This window comes from Dipodomys spectabilis, unplaced genomic scaffold, assembly GCF_019054845.1.
Source record: "Dipodomys spectabilis isolate Male_0828 unplaced genomic scaffold, ASM1905484v1 ptg000477l, whole genome shotgun sequence".
NCBI classification, from domain to species: Eukaryota; Metazoa; Chordata; class Mammalia; order Rodentia; family Heteromyidae; genus Dipodomys; species Dipodomys spectabilis.
In genome coordinates, this window is record NW_024871154.1 from 2,892,910 (window position 1) to 2,912,235 (window position 19,326).

Sequence of the window (19,326 nt, forward strand, 5' to 3'; positions counted from 1 at the left end):
CTACTCAGGAGACTGAGATCTGAGGATGGAAGTTCAAAACCAGCCCGGTCAGGAAAAGTCCATGTGACTCTTATCTCCAATAAACTGCCAGAAAACCGGAAGTGGCACTGTTTCAAGAGATACAGTGTTTGCCTTGAGTTGAGGAGCTGAGGGATAGCATCCAGGCCCAGAGTTCAAGCCCCGTAACTGACCAAAAATAAATAAATAAATAAATAAAATAAAAAATTGACTTCTTAACAAAACTGGAAAATTGTTAAAGATCCTTCATTGTTTCAATATGGGTTTTATGACATGAGGACAAAGAAAGCTATAGATGTACTTACATCAACAATCATTCGAACAGTGGGCAATGTGGCAGTAAGGTTCTGAGCATGAGGAGGCCGGACAGTCACAGGTATACAGCCCGCATACAGGCAGCCATAGAATGCAGCAATTAACTCAATGCCTGTAAGACAAGGGTCCTGTCAGGAAGAGTCAACTGTTCTGTATCAATAAGAAACTAGATGCAGTCTGAAACCAGTGTATTAAATCACAGGCTAGAGGATTATTCAGACTGTAATTTAATGACATCCTGGCAGAAGAAATTTTTTAAAGAGAAATTTAAGGTAAAGAAAACACCTAAGGATATATAAGAATATATAGAAGCAAGGCATCAATGGCTCACGCCTGTAATCCTAGCTACTCAGGAGGCTGAGATCTAAGGATCAAGGCTCAAAGCCAGCCTGGGCAGGAAACTCCGTGAGACTCTTAGCTCCAATAAAACATTCAGAAAACCAGAAGTGGCACTGTGGCTCAAGTGGTAGAGCGCTCGCCTTGAGCTGAAGAGCTGAGGGATGGCACCCAGGCCCAGAGTTCAAGCCCTACAACTGACAAAAATAACTAAATAAATAAAATAAAAATATACATACATATGTATATATAAGTATGTATATTATCACTAAGAATGGATAAGAAGGAAGGAATCAGAAATAAACCCTTGAAAAATACTTGAAAATAAGCATGTTAATAAAGTAGGCATGTTAATAGCAATACTTGTCATTACCTAGAAAGAAATAGGTGCAGAAATCACTAATGCCTTGCAAGGAAAAAGGATACAGAAAGGAGAGATAAAAATCCATCTGAGCTTCTTTAAATGTTTTAGAGTGATACTTTTTTATTGGTCAGTCCTAGGGCCTGAACTCAGGGTCTGGGCACTGTCCCTGAGCTTCTTTGTGCTCAAGGCTAGCACTCTACTACTTGAGCCACAGCACCACGTCTGTCTACAAATATTTTAGAGATTGCTATAGGAAGAGCAACTGCACTTCTCAGCTGTTCTATCATAAGTGAGTTTTTGGGAGGCAAAGTCCATCTCCATGTGAAGGCTGGGTTAGGCCTCCTCAGGAAGGGATTTGGCCAGTTACCACTTCATTAACTGATAGATGGAAGACAGTTTCACAGGAACATGGCAGGAGAGATTCCTATACCAGATGATCTAGGAAGTCTTGGTATCCATGCAAATAATATAGCACAAGAATCCTCATGTAATCACAAGGAGAAATGGATAAAAGATCATGTCACTAAGCAAAATGAAGCATGAAGTTTCGTAAAAGGCCAAAGCAATCAAGATGTGTGTGTGTGTGTGTGTGTGTGGCGGGGGGTCAGGGGGTTAGGTGGCAGAAAGAATAAAAGAAGCAAAAATTCTTATTCTGTATCTGAAATGTTCAGTATTTACTAAGCCTGTCTTCCTAAGAGGAGAGAGATGTGGCTGGATGAATCAGAAAATAAAAAACGTGACAGATGAAAGCAGGAACAAGAGGACTGAACATCTATCAGGATGTGAAGGATGCTAAGTCAACAGAGTTCACAGAACTGGGTGAAACTGTCTCTCTCCTGAATATTCTACAAATACAGCATTTGTACATTTGTTATGGTGCTGTGGAATGAACCCAGGGCCTCATAAGCATGTTTTTTACCACTGAGCTAAACCTTTATTCCAGTCCACTGTCCATGTTACCGGCACCCTCACCTACCACAACTTTTTTTAGCCATTATTTAGATTTAAACTCAGGATCTCATACTAGCTCAGCTTGCTTGGTTGGCTGGCATTTTACTACTGAGCTATGCTTCCAGCCATGTGTGTGTGCGTCTGTGCTTGCATGCGTGTGCGTGCGTGTGTGTGCGTGTGTGTGTGTGTGTGTGTGTGTGTGTTAGTATTAGGGCTTAATCTAAGGGCTTTGCACTCTTGCTTAGCTTTTTCTCTCAAAGCTGGTACTCTACCACTTGAGCTATACCTCCATTTCTGGCTTTTTTGTCAGTGATGGGTCTTGAACTCTGGGCCTTGGTGCTGTCCCTGGGCTCTTTAGTTCAAGGCAAGTGCTCTACCACTTGAGCCACAGAGCCACTTGTGGTTTTTTGGTGCTTAACTGGAGATAACAGTCTCTCAGATGCTCCTGCCTGGGCTGGCTTTGAACTGTGATCCTCAGATCTCAGCCTCCTGAGTAGCTAGGATTACAGGTGTAAGCCACTGGTGCCTAGCCATATCTGGCTTTTTTTCTGGTTAACTAGAGGTCTGGTTAAGAGTCTTTCAGACTCTTGTCTGCCTGGCTTCTAACCTAGTTCCTAAGATCTGGGCCTCCCAAGTAGCTATCATTATAGGTTTGAGCCAAAGCACCCAGCTCCAGCCCTGCTTCGTGCTGATTATTTGTGGAGATGGAATCTTGAGAACTTTTCTGTCCCAGATGGCTTTGAACTGTGATTCCTCAGATAGATCTTAGCCTCCTGGGCTAGCGAAGATTAAAGGCATAAATATCAGTGCCCAGATCACCCTGTCCAACCTGCTTTTCTAAAGGACAGGATGTCACTGTGTTTCTCAGGCTGGCCTTGAACTCCTAGGCTCAAGTAATCCCCTTATCTCAACCTCCTAAGTAGCTGGGATAATAGATGATTGTTGCCATGTCCAGATTCAGAGTATGTTTTGAAAATGCTCTGGAGGCAAAAGTCAGGTAGCTGAAGTACTCATTTCCTTAGTCATTTATTCATTCACTATTTACTGAGTGTCTTTTTATTTCTTGAGACGGTTTCCTTAGGTTGCTCAGGTTGGCCTTGAACCTATGAGCTTCCTGTCTTGAGTGTTGGGATTATAGGTATATACTACCACACTCAGACTAGTCATTGTTTTTTATGCACCAGGTACTGATAATGGAAATTTAAGTAAGTGAAAGCAAGGCATATACAGTCCTAGCAGAGCTACTGCACTATACAACTCTGAGGGATACAGCCTGGTTCAAACCTCAACCAATGTGCACAGAGCTCTTGTTATTAGCTTGTGTGAAGTCTGTATGATTAATAGAAAGTGGCCCTGCTGGGCGCTGGTGGCTCATACCTGTAATCCTAGCTACTCAGGAGGCTGAGATCTGAGGATCATGGTTCAAATCCAGCCTGGGCAGGGAAGTCCATGAAACTCATATCTCTAATAAACCACTAGAAAACTAAAAGTGGCACTGTGGCTCAGTGGTAGAATGCTCACCTTGAGCTGAAGAGCTCAGGGATAGCGCCCAGTATCAAAGTTCAAGCCCTACCACTGACAGACCAAAAAAAAAAGAAGGTGGCCTGGAGTTACTTGGAGTCTATGGTACCACATTGTTTTTGGTTTGGGCTATCTGTTACTCTGACAGTATTCTTGTTTGCCTCTTTCCCCCCACCCTCAGTGTCCTATGTATTATTTAGAAGCCAGAAAATGGTTGGAAGAAAAGTCATGAAAACAAGACTTAAAAAAAAAAAGTCATGGCTTGAGTGGTAGATGGCCTGTCTAACAAGTAAAAGCCCTGAGTTCAAACTCCAGTCTTATTTTTTTAAAAAAAAGCTTGGTGTACCAATCTAATACTTACCAGGTGGGTAGAGCAACACCACATTGTCCCCTGCATTTAAATGTCCCTTGTCACCAAGAACAGATGCAATCCTCTCGGCTCGCTTGTGAAGCTGAAGGCAGCTGGCAGTGCACACAGTGGTTCCCTTGTAATGGAAAGGACAAGTGGGTCGGAGTTGAGTGAAGAATTATGGGGGATGGTCAGCCAGTCTGATGACCTGCCCTAAACCCTTCTGCTTTGCTTGATGACCTTTCAGAAGTTAGTAAGAATTTCTTTAGCATCAAAAGACAGGTGGAGAATTTCTTTTCTTTTTTAATGTTTCTAGGTATTCAGGATATATTAACATTAACTTTAAAAGGCCAGGCACTGTGGCTCACACCTGTAATCCTATTTACTCAGGAGGCTGATCTAAGGATTGCAGTTCAAAGCCAGCCTGGGCAGGAAAGTTCTTGACACTCTTATCTCTTAATTAACCAAAAAGCTGGAAGTGAAGTTCTGGCTCAAGAGGAAGAGAGTTAACCTTGAGGAATAAGGCTCATAGACAGTGCCCAAGCCTCAAGTTTAAGCACTAGGACTGTCATAAACATAAACATATAAACACACACACTAATTTAAACATTATTATTCATAGTTTTAAAAAGAAGTTTTAAAAATAGACATAAATTGTCTTTATATTTTGGCAGTACTGGGGTTTGAATTCAGGGCCTTGTGCTTGCCAGGCAGACTCTATTCTACTTGAACCACTCCTCAGCCCAAATATTCCATCTTTTTTCTAAGTGAGGACAACAAAGAGTAGATATTAAAGGAGGCTGAAATAGTATGAAGGCAATAAAGAGATCAGGACAATAAATGCTAGCCATATGGTCAGCACTGCTGTGTCTAAAACATAAATTTGGCTCTTCATTTTTTAACAGTAAAGATGCAAACAAAAATTGTAATCAGTCAATTAGTTAATAGTTAATAATAGAGATTAAAAGATATCAACTCTTTCAAGCCAGGCGCCGCCGGTGGCTCACGCCTGTAATCCTAGCTACTCAGGAGGCTGAGATCTGAGGATTGTGGTTCAAAGCCAGCCCCGGCAGGAAAGACTGTGAGACTTCTATCTCTAATAAACCACCAGAAAACCGGAAGTGGCGCTGTAGCTCAAGTGGTAGAGCGCTCGCCTTGAGCTGAAGAGCTGAAGGACAGCGCCCAGGCCCAGAGTTCAGGCCCCACAACCGGACCCAAAAAAAAAAAAAAAAATCACACTGGGGACAGAATAAATTATACAGGACTCTAGGTGTTCACACTGTCACTATTTTTGATTTCTGCACTTTTTGTCTTGTATGTAAGTTAATCTGTTTTGGGGAAAGTAATGGGAAGCACAGAAATGGTGGGACAAAGGGTAAGCAAATGCAGCCACTGCATCATACTCACTAGAAACTGTTGAAAATGAACTATACAACTTGTGGGAAGGGATGTCGGGAGGGGAAAACTGGGAGAAAACGAGGGAAGAGGTGCACTGTTCAAAAAAAAATGTACTCATTACTTGACTTATGTAACAGTAACCCCTCTGTACATCACCTTTACAATAATAAAAATATTTTTTAAAAAGTTCTATCATTACATAAACAAAATTCACGATTAGACTACAGAGGTATAGTGGTAGGTGAGGGCAATTCGGGTAAGTCTTCTCAGAGATATAACAGACCCGTTCTGTCTTCCTGCTGGGAAGAATATTGCTGGAATATCATCACAGCACTTTCAGCTTATGACTCAGCCATCAAAACAAACAAAATCCAGCAGACTCCCATAGAATGGCACACTTAAAAAAAAATCAGATTATTATGGTGATCCATCTACTAGAAACCAGTAAGTAAATGTTTTTAATTTGTTTTTTTTTCAGGGGTGAGGGGATGGAGTCAAGTGCCAAGAATGGACTCAAATTCATAATTCTCCTGCCTCAGCCTCCCAAGTTCTGGGGATGAGATAACAATACTGTGCTTGGCAAATGTACACTTGAAGAGTCTTCAATTTGCCTTGTATCTGTTAGCAATAAATCCTGTAACTTATAATACATTTGGGTTTTAAAATGATATAATATCACTTTCTTCCTGGTAGAAATCAAGGAGCTCAAAGTCTAATTGAGTAAAAAGCTGCATGAGCATAAAACATTATGTATATCTGTAATTGTAGTTGGTCCTATTACTATTAGAACTAAAAAAAAAAAAAAAAAAAGACTTGCTTTTACCAAAAAAAAAAAAAAAAAAAAAAAAGACAGTATACATAGTACTCAAGGAGGTTCCACTTCAATCTCAGAGTGCCTGCACAATTTATCTTCATATGTCACAGCAAGGAGAAAGCACTAGCTCCTGCTTCTGAGAGGGCAATAGATTTTTCTGATGAAAGAAAGAGATCAAGAGGGCCTAAGGTTCTCTTCTTAGGATTCAGGTCATCAGGCACGATTGAATTTTAATACCTTGGCATTTAACAGCATGAAGAGTACATGGTCAGGAGTTGCCTGGGCTCGCCACTGCAAAATCTCCGCCAGGAACTGGTGCTAAAGTCACAAAGCAGAAAAAGACTTAGGCTCAGCAACTTTCAACAAATGTAGTGTATTCTTACACCAACTCTGGAATACTTACCTTCCTCACTAAGTCATTCTCTTCAATTTGCCCCAGGTCCCTTCCTGCGGCTTGTGCTATGCGTTTTCCAGCAACCAGATTCCCAACCATCACAGAAGCAGGACCTACACCTGTAAATAGAGGTAAAAATCCTCTTTAGAGATGGCAATTTAAGCTACATACTCCCAAAGCATTTCCAGACCATCCACATCTGGTTCAAATGCTTATTCAACAATGTTGACAAAGCACTCTTCCAGACACAGGACAGAGCTTGTATGCAAGTAGGAAAGGCAACCTAATAACATATGCACATGAACAAAAGTAGGCAGTGGGAGATGTTAGAAAAAAAACAAACAGAACCACAGAGAAATACAGGTTCAGTGGGCAAGAGGAAGAGGGGAGTTCTGGAAGTGTGGGTACACAGGGATATGTTCACTCCGAAGAGATGGCTGCAGCACTAATTCCAATAATCATTTTCTACAATCACAATCCAATCCAAAAGAGCAGCAATAGATAGTTGGTTCTGGAAATAAATCTGTCATTTATGAGTATTAGGAGAAATGATTTATTAAGTACATAACACGACCCAGATTGTGGAACAATCTACAAGACAACAGACCTAGACTCTTCAAAAACATTCATATCTCAGTCTGGTGCTGGTGGCTCATGCCTGTAATCCTAGCTACTGAGGAAGCTGAACTCTAAGGATCAAGGTTTGAAGCCAGCCTGGGAAGACAAATCCAAGAGACCTTCTATCTCTAATTAATCAGCAAAATGCCAGAAGTGGAGCTATGCTTAAGTGGTAGAGCATCAGCCTTGAGTGAAAAAGCCTAGTACGAATAAGAGACTGAATTTAAGTCTCAGTACCAGCATAATCAATCAACCAATCACTCATGTCTTAAGAGAAAATAAGGATGTAAATAAAGGCAGTCAAATGCAATGCATAACATATTGTACCAGATTTCTAAAAATCAGTTTTAATAAACAAGTAGACAAATTTAAGTGTTTATTATTATTAGATGATATATTATGGCTAAATTTCCTACCTCGGTTCTTTTTCTTTTCTTTTTTTTTTTTATGCTAGTCCTGGGGTTTGAACTCAGGGCCTGTCCCTGAGCTTTTGTGCTCAAAGCTAATGCTCTATCACTTAAGCCAAAGCTCTATTTCTAGCTTTTTTTTTTTTTTTTTTGGCAGTTAATTAGAGAGAAGAATTTCATGGTCTTTCCTGCCTGTGCTGGCCTTGAATTGAGATCCTCAAATCTCAGCCTCCTGAGTAGCCAGGATTACAGGTATGAGCCACTGGTGCTGGGCTCTATTTTGTTTGAGTCAGGGTCTTGAGATGTAGGCTAAGTTGGCCCAGAACTCTTGATTCTCTGGGTTCAACTTCTGAGTGCTGGGATTATGGCTGTATACCTTAACAAGGTAATGGCATCATAGTTGTTTAGAAAGTGAAACAGTCTTGTTTTTTGGAAAAAACATGTGCTGAAATACTTATGGCTGAAGGGTCATGATACCTACATCAGAGTTTAGTGAAAAAAATCACTGATTTGTGAATCTAGGGGAAGGTATATGGGTGCAAACTATATTATTCTATCAATCTTCCCATGGATTTGACACTTGAATGGGAGGACCATGGTTTGAGGCTAGCCCAGGCAGAAAAATTCACATTCCTTCTCAACTCATAGCCCAATGGCATAGGTGTATGCCTATCATCCTAGCTTCATGGGAAGCTGAGATTAGAGGATTGTGATTCTAGGCCAGCCCTAGGCAGGAAAGTCTGCAAACTCTATCTCAGGAGTAGAAACTGGGCATAGCCTGGGTAGGAAGTAGGACTTTATCTCATAAATAGCCAATGCAAAAAAGGCTAGACACGGTTCAGTGGTAGAGTGTCTATCTAGCAAGCATAGGCTCTGAATTCATACCCGAGTAATAAGGATTACAGGCATGACTCACCAGTGCCTGGCTCATACAATCCCTTTTAAAAGGTAAATAGCCAGGTGCAGGCACACCTGTAAGCATATACTTGGGGGGAACAAGCAAGAGGATATTGAGGTTTTTCTTTTTTTTTTTTTTTTTTTGGGTCCGGTCATGGGGCCTGAACTCTGGGCCTGGGCGCTGTCCCTCAGCTCTTCAGCTCAAGGCTAGCGCTCTACCACTGAAGCCACAGTGCCACTTCTGGCTTTTTTCTTTTTGCTTATGTGGTGCTGGGGAATCGAACCCAGAGCCTCAGGCATACAAGGCAAGCGCTCTACCACTGAGCCACCTTCCCAGCCCCAGCCCCATGGGGTTTTAAACCAACTTGGGCTACATATAGTGAGATCCAAGCCAGTACTGATACCTTGTTGCAAGGAAAAAAAAAAAAAAAAAAAGAGAGGAAAGGGAGTTTTTTTAAAAATCTACTAACTGTCCAATGTAAGAGTACAATATGCAACATTCTTCCTCTGAACTGACAGATATATCACTTTGAAATCAGAGCTTTTATAAGTGAAGGATTCAAAGAGTATTGGCTAGTGTAAACTGTCCAATCTTATATTTACACTGTAAAATGGTGTGATTTTTAAAAAGAGAGTATGCATAGCAATTTAAAACCATAACAACTGTTGAGCAACAAAAGTTTTTTTTTCCTGTGTGTACTTCTTTCTTTTTTTTGCCGGTCATGGGGCCTAAACTCTGGGCCTGGGCACTGTCCCTCAGCTCTTCAGCTCAAGGTTAGCACTCTACCACTTGAGCACCACAGCACCACTTCCGGCTTTTTCTGCTTATGTGGTGCTGAGGAATCAAACCCAGGGCCTCATGCGTGCAAGACAAGCACTCTACCACTGAGCCACCTTCCCAGCCCCTCCTTGTGTACTTCTTGAATCTATGGGTCAAATGGAAAACCTACGAGAGCAGTAGCCCCAGGAAGCTGACTGCAAACACTGCTGTACTGTAAATACCCCTGTTTGTCTTCCCCAAACTGCTGTTTATCAACCTCCAGACCTAGTCTCCTTTCTTCTTTCAATAACACAAACTCAGTGTTTAGCTGGACACATGCCTGGAATAAAGACTGTATTTTTTAGTATAGTGAATACTATGTAAAAATCAAATAATATGTGTAATTTCTAGAAAATACATTTAAAGGCAAAGACTTGCTGGAAGAATGACTCAGAACTTACGTCTCCAAGCCAGGCTGCCTAGCAGACCTAGTCAGCTATGGAAGTCTGTGGTAAACAGTTTTCTAAGAATTCTTCTTTTTCTTCCTGTGCTAGCTGAGGCCACATGGAGGAAGTATATTTCTCTGTTCCACCAATTTGGAGCATGCACTAATTTGTAGGCAATGAAATGTTAGGAGGTTGTGACAGGTACAGAAGCTTTAAAATGTGCTTGCTGGTTTGGCTGGTCTCTCTGCCTCTGCCATCTGCTTTTGCAAAAAATGGTCCAGGTAGCTTACCGGACCCCCAGAGAGCAGATACATAGACCAGCTCTCATCCCACCCTGTAGCCTGGGCCAGTCAGGTCTATATGAGTGAAAACCAAACACCTGTTATTTCCAGGCATTGAGTTCTAGGGTCACTTGTTATGTAGCACATCGTCCCCTTACTGGCCTTTACTTTTTCTGTACTTTTCTCTAATACCAATCTCTCATGTTATCCTCTCATCTTCTCCACCCATTGATGCCATCATTCCAAACTGCTCTGCTCCTACTCCTATGCAGCCAACCAAGCAGGCAGACACAACATATTCAGACCAAGTATAGCATAATGATTCAAACAGATTTTTCGGGCGTCGGTGGCTCACACCTGTAATCCTAGCTACACAGGAGTCTGAGATCTGAGGATCATGGTTCAAAGCCAACCCAGGGATGAAAATCCATGAGACTCTTTCTCTCATAAACCACTAGAAAACTGGAAGTGGCACTGTGGCTCAAATGGTAGAGTGCTTGTCTTGAGCTGAAGAGCTGAGGGACAGTGCACAGACACAGAGTTCAAGCCCCATGACTGATAAGAAAACAACAACAACAGTATTTTTAGCCACCCGCCAGTGGCTCATGCCTGTAATCCTAGCTATTCAGGAGGCTGAGGTCTGAGGATCACAGTTCAAAGTCAACTCGGGCAAGAAAGTCCATGAGACTCTGATCTCTAATAAACTACCAGAAAACCGGAAGTGGCTCTGTGGCTCAAATGGTAGAGCACTTGTCTTGAGCTGAAGAGCTGAGGGACAACGCCCAGGCCCAGAGTTCAAGCCCCACGACCAACAAAACAAACAAAAATGGATTTTTATCACAGTAAGTATGACACTAGCTCTGCTACCAACTGGTCATGTGGTTTGGGAAATGATGCTTATCTTTTCTGAACTTTCATTCCAGTAGCTAAGAGCATGCTAAACAGTAGTTGGCACTTAATAAGTACTCATTAAATATCAGCTCTTCTTATCAGAAATTTTCCTTTATTATAAAAGAATAAAGGACTTGGCTTTATTCTAGTTCTCCTAGTGAAATTCTATTTTTTTTAAAGTTTTTTATTGTAAAGATACTGTACAGAGGGGATACAGTTACATGAGTGAGGTAATGAGTACAATTCCTATCAATCATTGTTACCCTCTCCTTTGTTTTTCCCCTGCTATCCTTCCCCTCCCCTCCTAGTGCAATTCTTTTTTCTTTTCTTTTTTTTTTTTGGGGGGGGGGGGTCAGTCGTGGGGCCTGAACTCTGGTCCTGGAGCTGTCCCTCAGCTCTTCAGCTCAAGCCACTAGGCTCTACCACTTGAGCCACAGCACCTCTTCTGGCCTTTTCTGTTTATGTGGTGCTGAGGAATCAAACCCAGGGCCTCATGTATGCAAGGCAAGCACTCTACCACTGAGCTACTTTCCCACCCTCCCGGTGCAATTCTGATCCTTTTTTTTGGCCAGTACTGGGGCTTGAACTCAGAGCCTGGGCACTGTCCCTGAACTTCTTTAGCTCAAGGCTAGCACTCTACCACTTGGGCCACAGCTCCACTTCTGGCTTTTTCTGTTTATGTGATACTGAGGAATTGAACCCAAGGCTTCATGAATGCTAGACAAGCACTCTACCACTAAGCCATATTCCCAGCCTCTTTTGATCCTCCTGACCCATACTTTATATTCAGGGGAAAATGAAGCATGTTATAGAAAATTACTCAGAAGAGAGGCAGTGGCAAACCCAAGCAGCCTGTTGTGCAGGTTACTGATCCCTCTTGGTTTTGGTCAGCTTATACTATTCTTATTTTCTTTATTTTTGTAAATTCTAGACAGAATCTCGCTTGGAATCTTCAGTTTCTAGAAGTTATATTTTAATGTTATAGCTAAGCAGCTAGCATATTATTACCTGGTTGCTTCTGCCGGGGCTTTGGCAAGTTCGTCACACATGTATGTGGGCACATGAGGATATTGCAAGGATGGAGAGAACCCTCCAAAAACAGCTGCTTTGTTTGAGATATATGGATTCCTCCTAGTGGCGTTTTTGGCAATGTATTGGCAGGCACCAGAGCAAGACAATAAACCCCTACTTGATGGATGCTATCAATTGCCTAGAAAAACAGAGAGAAAAATATTCAATGAAATTATGCTTACTACATTAGACATAATCCATTATTTTACTGTATGATTGATTTTCCAGAAACAAACATTGTATTAATGCCTAACATAATTACAAGTGTACAAAATCATTTTCTTTTCTTTAAACTTCACACTTAAAGTTTTATTATTATTATTAAGGTGTTATACAGGAACTACCATTTTGTAAGTCAGGTATTGAGTACATTTTTTGTAGGGGGGACAAAGTTGCCACTTCCTTTACTTTCCCCTAGATTCTCCCTTCCATCCCTGCCCACAGCTCTGGAATCTGTTAGACAGAGTAAGATTTCATGCACAGGCATGGTGGTGTAGAGCTATAATCAGCAGTCAGAAAACCTTGTCTCAAATAGCAAACAAAACAAAACAAAAATTATCTCATTGTCCAAAGATCCCATTTTCAAAGACCTAAAGGTAATCATTTTAATCCCATACATCTTTCAGTTCTGGCACAGAGCAACAGAAAAGAGGTAGGACACAATCTAAATGAACAGAGATGGATACTGAGTTACCAGTTCCAATATGCTCGCTCTTAAATGATAACACTGAAACCTGTTATCTTTGTTTTGTTTTGCCTATTAAATGAAGAGTCTCACAAATTTTTCTGCCTAGGCTGGCTTTGATACTAAGTAGCTGGGATTACAGGCATGAACCACAAATGCTCAGCTGTTTTGTTTGAATCTTCATTATTTATTTATTATTATTATTACTTTTGGTTCAATACCTGACGCATTCACTTATTGGGTAACAGTCTACCAACTGAGTCACACCTCCAACCCTGAAAATTTTTTACCTATATAATATACTGATGTATGCTAAATAGAAGCAACACATTTTTATGACAGAAACAACAGAAACTCTCTGAATGGGCCCCCTCTTAGTAATTCACCTTATTACCATGTGTCCCCTTTACAAAACACCCAGGCAAGGCCCATGGGTACAATGAACACTGTAGGCCACCATACCCTTTGCTATATGCCCTGCTCCCGGCCACATCACTGTTTTCTTGCCTTTGTTTCTGCACTTTCATGACCATTGCTACTGGTTCACATACTTTAAGTATATATGACAAAGATTAATAAATATAAATGTAAAATGAATAAAAGAGTTAGGCTTTGGAAAGGCACATTAAAGATAAGCTCTTGAAAATGACTGCTGATTGGTCTGAACAAGTTAATTCCAAAAGTAAAGGTTTCCCCTCCCCACTCCTCTTTTGGTCAGTACTGTAGGGCTTGAACTCAGGGCCTGGGTCCTGTTCCTGAGCTTTTTCATGCAAGGCTAGTGCTCTACCACTCTGAGCCACAATGCCAATTCTGGCAGGCATTTTAGTGATTAATTGGAGATAAGAGTCTCACGAACTTTTCTGCCCAGGCAAGCTTTCAACTGGAATCCTCAGATCTCAGCCTCCTGAGTAGCTAGTATTATAGTCATGAGCCACCAACTCTCAGCTGTGAAGGTTTTCTTTAAATCACTTTTCTGATATCTGTGTTCTAGTTCTAACTTCAAGGACATAAAACCAGAAACCAAAGACAAAGCATCCAGGTACAGTTTATGGAAATTTATCTGGAACCCAAATTGGGGTATTTGTATACACTACTCTACAGCCAATGTACACATATTATACGCTTGGATTAAAATGCAATACTCAAAACTCCAAGGACTGTGGTTCAAAGCCAACCCAGGCAGGATAGTCCATGAGACTCTGATCTCCCAGTTAACTACCAAAAAGCCAGAAGCAGAGCTGTGGCTTAAGTGGTAGAGTGCTAGTGTTGAATAAAAGAGTTCAGGGACAGCGCCCAGGCCCAGAGTTCAAGCCACATACATACACAATATTTAAAGAAAATAAAGCCCAAGTTCTTTCCATCCTTTTAGCCTGGTCCTCACTAGAAACATATTCCTTACAGTAAGCCTGAGTTATTCTCTTCTCCTCGTGGTTTACCTCATCCTGCATCTTCTCTAATAATGAAGCTCCTTTGGAGAAAGAAAACTGTCTTACATATTCTTGGAGCCCTTATATGCAAGGCACCACTTTTGGCATGTACTAAGACTATATGTGACTAACTGCTGACAAGTGAATTGATTGCTGTCAGAGACATATTCTACACAGTTAAATCTTCCATGGGAAGGAAATACTGCAGCATAAATTGACCGAGGCAAGTCAGTTTAGTGACTTTATTATCTAATTTTGATAACAGTATGTAGATTAAGCAGTGATCAGCAAGAAAGAAAAATTAGGTAACATAACTGACCCATCACAGAAAGTGTTTACAAGCTGGGTGTGGTATTCTATGCTTGTAATCCCAGCTACTCTGGAGGAAGGGGCAGGAGGATTTTGAATTTAAGACTGGACTGAGAAAAACAAAACAAAATACAACACAGTAACAAAACCCAAGTGCTTAAGCAATGGTGGCAGCCACCTCTCACTGGACACAGATCCAAGTAAGCTTACCTGCAGCACCCGGCTCATCCACTGGAAGCTGTCCTCCTCGGAGGCATCGGGCCTTTGTTCCGCAACCACCACAATGCGCTCGTCATAAAATACAGACACAGAAAACACAGCAATTCTAAGAAAGACAGATCATACACATCAGACTCTCTTCACAATGAGAGCTACTTCTCTGCTTAACTGGAATTATGGAGAGACCGCCCACCACAGAACCCAGAAATGAGTAGTTTAGCAGAAATGTGCAACTATTATCATCAAAATCCAAATCAACTCATTTAAAATAGATGGATTTACTCAGGAGGCTGAGATCTGAGGATCAAGGTTTGAAACCAGACCAGGCAGGAAAGTCTGTGAGACTCTTATCTCCAATTAACCATCAAAAAGCCAAATGTGTAGCTGTGATTGAAGCAGCAGAATGCCAGCCTTGAGTGAAAAAACTCAGGGGTAGCACCCAGGCCTTAAGTTCAAGTCTCAGGACCAGCACAAAACAAAAAACAAACAAGAAAACACCCCACTGTCATGAACATCAGGGATTGCATGTTGAGACAGAACCAACCAACATATGGATATGGCTGCGTGTCGTGCTGCGCAGCAGAAAGCACACTGGGACAGAGGGGTGGAGGGGGGAGTGGCTGGGGAGCGCCTCCCTGGGGAGTGGACACTGGAGCAGAGACCTGAATGAGGTGAGGACGCGAGCCACGCGAAGATCTGGAGGAAGAGGATTCCGGGCAGAAGGAACGGAAAGCGAAAAGGTTCTGAGGTAGGGACGAGCTTGGCAGGTTTGAGGAACAGCAAGAAGGCCAGTGTGCCTGGAGCAGAGTAGTGAAGCAGAGAGCGGGAGCGAGAGTCAGACACAGGCAAGGGTGGATCCGAGGCCCGGGAGGCTGGGGAGAGGGGAGGATGGAGGGGTTCTAAGTGAGGTCTCCGCTCAAATGTCCCCTTGCTAGTGAGGCATTCCCAGACCACCTGATAGATATACTAGCAAGCCCCCACCCCATGTATTGTTTCTGCCACATTGCCACTTCTCCCAGGTTCTCTACTTCTCTAACTGGTTCCTGTCTGGTGCCCACAATGACAGCGAAAGGGCAGAGATCAGGCATCTGCTATGCATTCCCAGAGTGAGGGCACCAAGGACAACGGCCCAGAGTTGGCACCCAATGAGTATTCACAGAATGAATGCATGAGAGGATAGGAAGCCACTGGAGAGCCAAATATGCCAGCTCGCCAGCCTGCATCCACTCACACACTTATGGAACATAGGCTATGTGCCAGGCATTGTACTGAGAGTGGGGCCATCATTGTGACTGAGACAGAAGTCCAGTGCTCCATGTGGAGGGTGCATCCACCATTATAAGAACACACAATTTGGGGGCTGGTTCTTTTTGGATTTAACTTCCTTCTTAAAAATAAACCTAAAGCAGGAGGCTGAGATCTGAGGATTGCGGTTCAAAAGCCAGCCCAGGCAGGAAAGTGTGTGAGACTCTTATCTCCAATTAACCATCAGAAATCCAGAAGTGGCACTGTGGCTCAAGTGGCAGAGCTCTAGCCTTGAGCTGAAGAGCTCCAGGAGAGTGCCCAGGCCCAGAGTTCAAGCCCCACGACCAAAATACTAAAAAAACCTAAAGGGACACCAAAGTTGCTTTGTAAACTTCTGGAATGAATATCAATTGCTCAATATATAGCAGATATTTTTCTTGTATTAATAAGCAAAGGAAAAAAAAAGGTGCCTGGCTTTGTCCACAGGATTTAAAATTATTAGCACTAGTGTGCTATGGCAAATTCCACTTTACAATGCTCCAATAATTGAGCTAGAAACAAGCAAAAAAATTCTTATAATCTCCTACAGAGTATCTCTATTGGCCTGAATGCCACAACCTCTGTACTGAAGAAATATAGGATGTTCAATGTTTAAAATCCTCCTCAATGCATAGTAACAATCCAAATCTAAAATACAGGATGTAGATATGTCTCATTCCTCTAAATTATAGACAAAGAACCAGACACTGTGAATTAAATATTGAAAGCTGCGTTTCTACTCTTTTCATCTAAACCAAACTAATCATTTAGAAAGAGAATCTACAAAGCACCATCAAATCACCCCACCAAGATCTACTTAGGTTTCGTGAGAAGGGCTAACATTCCAACCACTCACCTTCCTCTATACACGGTCTTTATAGACTCAACAGCCAAGCCAGTAGCAACAATGTCATCAGCATTATGTCTTCGACCACTAACCATGAGTAATCCATCCATTTTTCCAACCACAAACACCAAGCTACCCTGAAATGGTAACAATGATTTACTTTGAGTTTTTATGGTTTAAACAGAAGGAAGGAAGGAAGGAAGGAAGGAAGGAAGGAAGGAAGGAAGGAAGGAAGGAAGGAAGGAAGGAAGGAAGGAAGGAAGGGAGGGAAGAAGGAAGGGAGGGAGGGAGGAAGGGAAGGAGGGAAACAAGCTTGCCTAGCTGGGTTGCCAATGGCTTGCTCCCGTAATCTTAGCTACTCAGGAGGCTGAGATCTGAGGATCAAGATTCAAAGCCAGCTGGTCAGGAAAGTCTGTGAGACTATTAATTCCAATTAACTAGCAAAAAGCTAGAAGCAGAGCTGTGGCTCAAGTGGTAGAGGCTACCCTTGAGCAAAAAAGCTCAGGGATAGTGCTCAGTCCTGAGTTCAAGCTCCAGGACTGGGACAAAAAAAAAAAAAAAGTGCTTGCCCAGCATGTGCATAGACCTGGGTTCAACTCCTAGTACTGCCTCCCAAAAATATAAGAAATAGATATGAGCTGGGCACTGGTGGGCTCACACCTCCTATAATTCTATCTACTCAGAAGTCTGAGCTCTGAGGATCGTGGTTTGAAGCTAGCCTTGGCAGGAAGGCCTGTGAGATTTATTTATTTATTTTTTGCCTGTAATGTGGCTTGAACTCAGGGACTGAGAACTATCTCTGAGCTGCTTTGGCTCAAGGCTAGTGCTCTACTATGTGGGCCACAGCTTGTTTATGTGGTACTGAGGAATTGAACCCAGGCTTCATGCATGCTAGGCAAGCACTCTAACACAGAGCCACATTCCCAACCCTCTGTAAGATTTTTACTTCCATTAAACTACAAAAAAACGCTAGAAGTAGATCTGTGGCTCAAATGGTAGAGCACTGGCCTTGAGCAAAAGAAGCCCAGGGACAATATCCAGGCCTTGAGTTTAAGCCCCAGGACCAGCACACACAAAAATAAAAGGTATGAAAGAAAACAATCTCACATATTATACGGGTTTTATTTTATTGCTTTTATTTTTAATTTTTGATCAGCCATGGGGCTTGAACCCAGGGCCTGGGCACTGTCCCTAAGTTCTTCTGCTCAAAGCTAGTGCTTTACCACTTTGAACCACAGCACTGCTTCCCATTATATAGATTTTAAAGAAAATGTTTCATATCTTAACATCTTTGAAATGAGTAGGGAAAAAAAAAAAGCTCAAGTGCTGTGCTCAGGATGGCAAAAGAAAGAGAAAGAGAGAGAGAAAGAACAAAAGAAAAAGAAAAAGAGAGAGAAAGACAGAGAGAGAAAGAGGGAGGGAGAAAGGAAGGGAGGAACAAAGGAAACAAGCACTGAGAACTCTACACAAGTGTATTTTCCCAGCCACAAGTATGTATTAGTTGATCTTTTGTATCTTTTCCTGGGTTGAATGAAGGGGAGAAAAAGGAGAATTTCTTTACTACTCAACATAGGTTAAAATAGTTTTATTATGTAAATAACTTCACATATTAAAAAACAATTTTTTTTTGGTCGGTCATGGGGCTTGAACTCTGGGCTTGGGAGCTGTCCCTGTGCTTGGCTCAAGGCGAGCACTCTACCACTTGAGCCACAGCGCCACTTTCCGGTTTTATAGTGGTTTATTGGAGCTAAGAGTCTCATGGACTTTCCTGCCCGGGCTGGCTTTGAACTATGATCTTCAGATCTCAGCCTCCTGAGTAGCTAGGATTACAGGTGTGAGCCACTGGCGCCCGGCCACATATTAAAATATTATAGTATATTTTAGGTTTGTTTGTGTCGGTCGTGGGGCTTGAAATCTGGGCCTGGGTGCTGTCCCTGCACTCTTCAGCTGAAGGCGAGCGCTCTACTGCTTGCGCCACAGTGCCACTTCCGGTTTTCTAGTGGAGATAAGAGTACCATAGACTTTCCTGCCAGGACTGGCTTTGAACTGTGATCCTCAGATCTCAGCCTCCAGAGTAGTGTTTTAGGTTTATAAGGGTAATGTTTCTGTTTGGTAAGATTAGAATCAGACTAGTAAGTAAAGATCTAATGAATACTGAGGAGGTTTTTTTTCTCAGCAAGATAACAAAGTAGCAAGAAAATTGTCATCAAAGTTCTAAAGCATCATTGTATAAATACTCTTTCCAGTGCTATCTGCAGTGAATTAGATTGGTTCTCATTTATCAATGATTTTCTATGTTTTGGACACTTAAATATACCAATGATATAATAGTTATCTCCATGTGAATGTCACTTGTTAGCTTACTAATAAGCACAATGTAATGCCATACAGTGATTGGACTAAGACAGAACCTCTATGCCCAAGAAGCCATCAGACCATCCCAGATACCCGAGGAGAGCCAGTCATTGCCAGGCCTATTTCTCCATTCTTTATATTTAGCTGGGCATGATTCAACAAAATATTGCATTTCAGCCTTTCTTACAGCTAGATGTGTCCATGGGTTTAGTTCAGATCAATGAGACACAGGCAGAAATTCTGAGAAGTAATTTCAGAGAATTTTTTTGAGAGAGCAAGATGTACTTTTCCCTCTGTTCTTTGGAATGTAGATGTGATGGTTAGAACTTCATCCTAAAGCTTAATTGTAGAGTAGAAAATTAAAAGGAG

The 19,326-nt window shown here is 41.9% G+C and overlaps 1 protein-coding gene across 1 annotated transcript in view; it reads right to left on the reverse strand.

Annotated features, from left to right (window-relative positions):
* Positions 1-19,326, reverse strand: part of Dip2b (disco interacting protein 2 homolog B) — a gene marked incomplete at its 5' end in the record, with an annotated part of 89,659 nt that overhangs the window by 27,262 nt on the left and 43,071 nt on the right. Inside the window, 7 exons of the mRNA XM_042668803.1 lie at positions 324-445; positions 3,867-3,990; positions 6,304-6,384; positions 6,470-6,579; positions 11,769-11,970; positions 14,463-14,577; positions 16,612-16,739. Coding sequence (XP_042524737.1) covers positions 324-445; positions 3,867-3,990; positions 6,304-6,384; positions 6,470-6,579; positions 11,769-11,970; positions 14,463-14,577; positions 16,612-16,739 — 882 coding nt within the window. The remainder of the gene's footprint in view (positions 1-323; positions 446-3,866; positions 3,991-6,303; positions 6,385-6,469; positions 6,580-11,768; positions 11,971-14,462; positions 14,578-16,611; positions 16,740-19,326) is intronic.